The 8,147-nt window shown below is 44.0% G+C and overlaps 1 protein-coding gene across 1 annotated transcript; it reads right to left on the bottom strand.

The window, feature by feature from the left end:
* Positions 1 to 2,348: 2,348 nt before the first annotated feature.
* Positions 2,349 to 6,432, bottom strand: LOC125510772 (TOM1-like protein 9). The gene is made up of 10 exons (XM_048676034.2): positions 6,065 to 6,432; positions 5,734 to 5,812; positions 5,254 to 5,352; positions 5,058 to 5,171; positions 4,778 to 4,929; positions 4,570 to 4,651; positions 4,319 to 4,404; positions 4,025 to 4,189; positions 3,432 to 3,904; positions 2,349 to 3,105 (listed from the first exon to the last, which is right to left on the bottom strand). The coding sequence occupies exons 1-10, from the start codon at positions 6,172 to 6,174 to the stop codon at positions 2,570 to 2,572; spliced, it is 1,896 nt and encodes a 631-aa protein (XP_048531991.2). The 5' UTR covers positions 6,175 to 6,432; the 3' UTR covers positions 2,349 to 2,569.
* Between the last annotated feature and the right edge of the window lie 1,715 nt (positions 6,433 to 8,147).

The raw sequence follows: 8,147 nt of genomic DNA, 5'->3' as shown, positions 1-8,147 counted from the left end.
GGTTAGGAAAATATTCCTACCTCATGATGTGGATGAAGTGTTAAAAATTCGTCTCTCACAGTCTAACTCCGAGAATTTTATTGCATGGTATTTTGAACGCTTAGGTGTATTCTCGGTTCGTAGTGCGTACAGGCTGGCTGTTAATGATAAGGATGGGAATTGTGATAAGGGACAAAGTAGTACTGAGCCATCTGGAGAAAGAAAGATCTGGAGTGTGCTTTGGAAAGCAAATGTTCCCCCCAAAATTAGAAACTTTGGATGGCGTTTGGCGACAGAATCTCTTGGAGTTCAGACAAATAGACATAAGAGAGGTTTAGAGATATTCCCTACATGCTCTATCTGTGGTGTGGAACCAGAAGATGGATACCACGCGGTCATGAGATGTACTAAAGCTAAAGCTTTGCGTGAGATCATGCAAGAGATCTGGACGCTCCCTAAAAACACTGAGCTAACATGTACGGGACGTGAGTGGGTTCTCCTAACTCTGGCAAAGGCTAATGAGGAGGAGCGGTCACACCTACTCTTCCTTTGGTGGCGAGCATGGCATCTCGGAAATAATATTATCTTTGGTGACGGGAAGGCTACAATAAAGGCATCGGCGGAGTTCCTACAAAGTTATGCTAGCTCTTTTGCGGCGATTAAAGCTGGTATGAGTGTTTCTGGCCATAAAGGAAAAGGAAAAGGAAAAGTTATGCCAGACATCTCAACTCCGGAGCCTAAACAGAGACAAGGGGATGATCATTGGGTGAAACCTAAGTCAGGATGGCTTAAATTGAATGTCGACGCTAGCTTTATTCAGGAAACAAACTATGGAGCTTGGGGGGGGGGGGGGGGGGGGGGGGTTCTCCGTGATACGAATGGAGCGGTGCGTGGCTCTGCTTGGAGCACAATTTGTAACTGTGCTAGTGCTGAGGCAGCCGAAGCGGAAGCTTGTCTTCAAGGAATCCGAGAGACCATGATGCTCATAGACCGGCCAGTAGTTATTGAGAGCGACTGTGCGAATGTTGTTAGTCAACTTTCTTCTAAGGATTTTAATAGATCCCCCATTGGTAGCTTGGTTAGAGAAATCCTGAATTTGCTGGGCCAACTTCCTGATTTTACTATTGCTAAGATTTCTAGAAATTGCAATAGGGTTGCCCATGCTCTTGCTAGTTACGGTAGGAGTGGTGTGAGTAAGGGTGTGTCGATCGACACAGTTCCGACCTGCGTGTTGCGACTGGTCGACGATGATTGTATTGAACCTATGTTGAATTAATATAATACACACATTTTTCAAAAAAATAAGAGGTAGCAAGTATGACGGGATGGAGATTCGGTGGCTCAAAAAAAGATAACCCTGAAGTTAAATAGAAAAAAACAGACATTTTTACTATGAATGATTGATGATAACAATTCAAGTCTTCAACCAAACATGCATATAATGAATGTCATACCTGCCCGTCCAACTCTTGGATAAGAATAGAGTTCAATCTCTTACTACGTACACACTTTTTTATTGCTCGACCATGCACTTATATAAGTAGTTCTTTCATCGGTTCCTTCTTCTCAAGAATTGTAATTGTAAACATCAACACTATTACTCGAGCACATTGAAAAGGAAATGGCAAAGACTGTTAGGAACGATAGGCAACAGGAACACTGACAACGTTATCTTTCATGAATGCGATTTGCGCAACGTGGTATGCATATCTTCTACATAGCTCGTTGTTCAGGTGATCATTCCGTCATTGTTGCCCAAATATCATCATAAAATGCATACATTTGGTTTCTTTCTTGTAGGTGTGGTGCACCTGCACGGGGAAGCTTTGGAGCTGGTCGAGAGCGTCATGTTATGCTGTACTTAGGCTTACCTAATGGCGTCCCTCTTTCAGCGGGATCCTCAACGCGTAATTCCCCATGTTGACAGTAGCTCGTACTGGTCCTCCATCACCTGCAACGTCAAAATAATCAACACTGTAGGTACTTGGGCTTACCTAATGACGTTTCAATGGCAATTTCGGCGCTCCGCTGCTGAAAACTGTATGTTTATCCGCGAAGGAATTTCAGTTTAGATTTGTGAGCCATGTGTCTTGTTTCGACGTGGTTTAGTTAATTGAGAATTCACACTTTGATTTTTTTTTACGTGCTTGGATACTTGTACAGCCAAGTACAATTCTAAAAAAAGCTCACTTTCTGGTCATGTTGATGTCAATAAAAGAGGTAGTATCTTAAAACAGTCGATGTGAGAGCAATAGTATCAGTATGACATATAAACTGGTAAGTAGTATTCCTCTTGTTAGAATAACATAGGTAAAATGGAACGAGATACTAAAAAGTCTTTGCCTAATATTTGTACACATGGATGTTGATGACACTACAAAATTCGTAACTGTATTATATAATCACACCATATCATACAGGGATCATACAGTCCAGTACTTTCCAGTATGTATCCGTGCCTAAAAATGGAATTTACATCAATAAACCATCTGGCATTGTACCAAAAGTGCCAAATAGAATTATGTACTACGAGAGTTCGAGGTAAAGCTTTTGCTGCTGGCAAAATCATGCATCCACTCCACCCTTCTTCTTACAAGCCACCGACCTTACCAGCTGCAGGTTTGCTCTGCTTCATTTTGGCTATGCTAAGAAGATCGCCAAAGAGCGAGTCTTCTGGCCTGCTTGCTTTGTTCTGCTGCTTCAGAGAAAAGGATGACGTTGCTCCATTCATTCTCTGAGAAAGTTCATTTGCACTGGTATACGCATATGCGGCGTTCGGGATGTAGTAGCCTCCAGATTGGTGCACATACCCATAACCGGCCATTTGAACTGCATATGACTGTTGATAGTTCATCCCATAAAACTGTCCACCGACAATCTGTTGGGAGTTCATGCCCATTCCTTGGTTGATTTGCATCGAATTCGGGTACATGCCCCCGTATTGCATGTTCGGCACAAACTGTGGTGCTTGCTGCGCGCCGAGCACCGGTGGCAAGCGCATACCTCCTGGCATTTGTTGTGTTGACATGAATCCTTGACCACTTTGTGCTTGTTGGGGTTGGTTACCCGTCAAGTGCTGAATTTCCCAGGGTGCTGGTGGAAGGCCTCTGTTCTGATCCTCTACACCTGTGAATAGGCGAATGTCAAATGCTCATGGAGCTATTTGAAATGGAAAAAAAAAGTGCACATGCTTTCTGGACCAAGGTGGTTAACAATGAATTAGCCCTAGTAGTGTAGTATATTTATTATCTAATTACATACCGAACTACATCAACAAGACGACAACCACACGTTCATGTTCAGCGTGAGAATGTTTCACGCCTAGTAGTGCATTTTTATAGGCCCTATTTCAAAAATATATAATCCATGGATTGAAGATACAGAAAGCAATTTGCCTATAATTTCTGATAAATAGACACATAATGCTATTGTGTACTGAGAAAGTGGTGTACCATAATTTAGTGCTTGCCGTTGGGAATCCACTCCATAAGCAGGCTGCCCATTCCATGACCTTGTGGCGTTCAGTTGGGATTGTTGACCGTAAGGTACGATTTCGCCATTTGAATAAGTAGTGGGTTGTTGAGGCAGAGTAGAGTGCACTGGAGCAGGGTTTGCTCGAGATGCAGGGGAAATAACAGAGTTTGTAAGCTGGTTGTGGTTTCTATTGTTGGCAGCAGCACTATTTTGTTGGAACATGTCTGCAAGGGCCAATACATTCTGGTCTGAAGCTGAGTATTCACTGACAGGAACAAGCGCCAGCGAGTTTTCAGGTTCAGGTTTGATGTAGTCATCTCCACTAAGGAGGTCGAAACTAGGAGCTGGTGCTGCAACAACTGATTTTGCACTGCTCGATGATGGAGGTGCAGGAAGTGCTAATTGTTCAAAGGGTGACTGCTTGCTTGCACTTGTAGTAGCTGCTGAAGACCTGAAAAATTAAGGGAATGTAAAAAAAGTTAGGAAGCACATGTAGTTTTTGAGATTTTTCTTACTAGTGTATGTTTCTAGTAGAATATCTTGAACAAAATGATTGACACATGGTGCTAACCTCTGCACTGCTTCTTTTGTGGTATCTGGCTTCGCTAGCGCGGAATGGAGCGATCTCTGCTTCTCCACCGGAACCGCTATGCCCGCGGCAATAGCGTCGTGTTTTGCTAAAACACGCTGCAAATCATCATTCAAACAAAGACCCTGGCTGAGCAACCCCTCGTCCCTGTATCAATTTAATACATCTGAAATAAGAAGCTTTACATTGATACAAAACCAACAAATGAAAGAAAATTTCAGCAGAAAATTTGATAAAATGACACTTAAAGCGCCTGCGAACTGGCAAGCGACATACGAGGTACTGTTGACAAGCTGCACGACTCTCTGCTTGTATGTACGGCACTGATCCACAAGGTCAACGATGACATCCTGACGAAGTTCCTGCATATTCAATTGAACTTAAAATTTGACCTGATAGTACATTGATTACAACAATTGAAAAACTTCAGAGGTTTTTCAGATCCCCGACACTGGACTCGCTAGATTTTTGCTCCAGCAATATTTTCATGGGAATAGATCAGTATTTCAAGTGCATCAGGAAAATACCTGTCTTTTACTAGGATCTAAAGCATTCAACATCTCCGAAAGAACGTCCATGATACCCCGTGCATTCTGAATATCTGCCAGGCTACCAATAAACATTCCCAAAGTTGAAGCAGAGGTTCAGATTTCAAGTAAGTGTATTCACATTTGATCTTCAGTCCAGTAGTTAAGCATGTTCATTGTATGATAAAAGTTCCATAAGTTGGTATACCTTGTGGCAGGAAAATCCTGCGCTGACGATTCAGGAGCCCCGTGGTCAGCATCGCGTAGAGCAGGAGGATAGTTTTGTAGAGGCTGACTCTGCGCAGGAGTAAATATTGGCACAGATCCATTTGATCTTTGAGGAAATACAGCTCCGGCACGCTGAGTGGAGATTGGAGTTTAATTAGTTTAACAGATTTTGATAATTTGGAAACAGCATAACTTCATTTTTTTCTGCAAACTCCGAGACTGTTAAAAGATCACAACTTATTCAGTTTGTGTAAAATTACCAAAAGGTCCTGGTATGATGCATAGTATTGCGGATATTTTGAACGTGCGCCGCCAAAAAATTCTTGCCAAGTGTCAATCAGCGTGAGAATCTTCTCTTTTACATGATAATCAGGCTAAAAACACCACACACATACATACATTAAAACCTATTATTTGAAACTAGTACATAAAAGTTTGAACTGCCCATATACATACCCTTTTCTTTACTATCTTCACCATTTCACGAAGTACGTCTCTCTCAGCAACATGCATATGGACAATGTCCCCACAATTTTTAATCATTGTCTCCAGCAACTAGAATAATAAACCAATGCACTGATTAGTGGTTGAGTAAATGATTACTTAAACATTCCAAATTAAAGCCTTCTAAATGTGCCAATCATCTTCCTTTTGGAGTGATGTAATGCATTTCCAGGTTACTACATCACTGCAAGAAAATATGTTCATGCGTCAAACTGGAAAAGAACATCAAGCAACATTCAGAGCCAACAGTCAGAACACAGCTCATTGTGGCTATCAAATACAGAAACAACTCAAGAAAAAAGTGCAAAGGTACAGGTCAACTATTGGGCATTCTAATTCAAATAGACTAATAGTCGGCATAGACCACAGAATAATAGTTGGTGAGTCAAATTCATACACCAAAGTGTTCAGTTTCAAATTAACCGTACTTACCGTGAGAGCGAGAAGCTGGACCTTCGAGTTCTTGTGCGCAATGCGTTTCTTGAGAGACTTGACAACATCTTTTGTATGCCTAGGAATATAACAGTACGAAGATGGTTACAACAAACTGATAACAGCATAACAAAAGTACTTGGTGGTTCTTTGCTGAGCTGACCAAAAGGTACAAGAGTGCAGCTCGCAAAGATTTAAGCCTTGGACAAACCATAGGCGCGAAACCAGATTAAGCCGCAGAAACGTAGCGTTTGCTAATCAGAGTTAGCCAATAAGTACAACAGTACATATGGAAAATACAAAGCAGATGGCAATCGTCGTGCATGCTCACCCTGGATCGCGGTTGAGGGTGTCGCAGATCTCGAGGTTCGTCGCCCAGTCGGGACCGATGAGCGCGTCGCTCGTCGCGCGTTGGACGGAGGAGGACAACGACGGCGGCATCTCCGCGCCCCTACGATAGGGAGCGATATCAACCAGCAGCCAGCAACAGATGGTCCGACTCTGAGCCCCCGCCCAAAACAAGAAAGCTTCACCGAAAGCCTTGGCGATGGTGGCGGGTGGCCACAAGAATTCGTCCTCCTTTCCTGCCTCGGTTCCACCCCTGGGACTAGCTAGGAAGCAGGAACGTGGAGCCAAGGAATGGAAAATCTTTTGTGGCCGGCCAAAGGAACCACTCCATGACCCAGCTACATGTAGTCACAAAAATGCAACGACAAACGGTCATCGATGCATCATTTTTGACCGGCGTTTCTCAAATCAGCGGTGGGGATTGGTCAATGGAGTATGTTTGTTATGTCCTATCCGTCTGCCCTGCACGGCGGTCGACGGCGACGGGCGGGCGAACCAACTCCACGCGGCGGCGGCCTCCTTTGTTTAGTTAGCGCCGGCCATGACTAGGACAAATATGGTGAATAATGGAGTTTACTAGAGTTGGCTGCGCAGATCGAACTGCTCCCGGCCATTAGGCACGCACGCTCTGCTCACTCCTTCTCCAAGCGTGTGCACTGTATGAGTTGGGCCGTTCCAGTCCCTTTCAGGCAGCCTCCGCTTCAATCATGCAACGCAAGAATGGAAAATGCAAGGCAGAAAAAGGAAAATCGCACTTATTGATAAGAAAAACATGATGAAACTATATATAGTAGAAGTCTTTGGGCAGGGTGTCGTGACAAAGTATATATAGCTGAAGTCCGTGGGACACATATGTATGCCTGTAATGTGGTAGTTCTATGGGACGCACCTGACCCGACCTACAGCAGACACTTTGTTGGAACGTATGTGGAGAATCTCCTCCCTTCCTCCAAATTGCTTTAACTTTGCTGCTGTCCCATAGAAACTACTCCGTCAACTAATATAAGACTTTTTAGATAACTAAGGCAATGCGCCAAATATTTGACTCCATAAATTGTACAGATAAATTAAGTATTGTGTAACCATTGCCTAGTACTCCCTCTGTACCATAATATATGTCGTTTTAGCAGTTTAAATTGAACTGCTAAAGCGACATACATTATGGTACGGAGGGAGTAGAATTGAGACGTGACCAAAGTAACGGAATTTGATAGATCAGGATTTGAGAAAATCGGCTTGCCGCACCCCATTTGGTACATTCATATCCAGCTCGGTAATACAAAGTACTTATATATGCATACGTAATCAGATGGCAGTACTAAAAGGACAGTTAATAGCGACTATAACCACAGTGAGTATGGTATGCATTCACTGATACCATGTTTCTGGACGAACATGGTACACAAGGCAAGATCCAATACCAACTTAGACTTGCGAACCACAACATCTGCTTGTGCTTAGACAGTAGAACGGAATAAACAAGGAGCTACAAATATAGAATAATGTATGTTGGGCGAGCTAGTCAGAACACGTGAACTTGTGAAGACAACATTATACTTGCTGCATCGCCTCCCAGGTTGCGACCTGGCGCTTCGTGTTAGCCTCTACGCGGACGATGCAGTTATCTTCATAAACCCTAGACGTGAAAAGGTAGACTCTCTGCTGCACATCCTTGGCGATTTCGGCGAGGCAACGGGGCTCTGTATTAACCCGGCCAAATCCACGGTCTCGCTGATCCGTTGCGAGAACATCAACGTCGAGGAGGTGCTTCAGGGTTTTGCAGGCTCCATCGCCCCATTCCCATCAAATACCTAGGGTTGCCGGTCTCTACAGGACGCCTGCGTTTGGTCCACCTCCAGTTTATCATCAACAGGATCAAGGCTAGGCTTGCGGGCTGGAAGGGCAAGCTGCTACCGATGGCCGGCCGCCGCGTCCTCGTCCGATGCGTGCTGAGTGCCATGCCAACCTTCGCCCTAACCGTCCTCCGTGTCCCACAAAAAATTCTGAGAGATCGACAAGTGTAGGCGTCGCTTCCTCTGGCGCCAGGACGACGAGGTTACATGCGC

This window comes from Triticum urartu, chromosome 5A (genome assembly GCF_056163025.1).
Source record: "Triticum urartu cultivar PI428250 chromosome 5A, HENAU_Tu73, whole genome shotgun sequence".
In the NCBI taxonomy this organism is placed as follows: domain Eukaryota; kingdom Viridiplantae; phylum Streptophyta; class Magnoliopsida; order Poales; family Poaceae; genus Triticum; species Triticum urartu.
Note: the sequence above shows the minus strand (reverse complement) of the source record. Positions and strands in the feature narration are given on the sequence as shown.

What these genes read in the sequence shown, in the direction of transcription:
- LOC125510772 (XM_048676034.2), bottom strand. Translation starts at nt 6,174, where the DNA reads ATGCCGCCGTCGTTGTCCTCCTCCGTCCAACGCGCGACGAGCGACGCG. An exon ending in TAGATCCTAGTAAAAGACAG is followed by an intron (nt 4,405 to 4,569) that starts GTATTTTCCTGA and finishes TTGAATATGCAG; the next exon opens with GAACTTCGTCAGGATGTCAT. An exon ending in ACGGCAAGCACTAAATTATG is followed by an intron (nt 3,106 to 3,431) that starts GTACACCACTTT and finishes GCCTATTCACAG; the next exon opens with GTGTAGAGGATCAGAACAGA.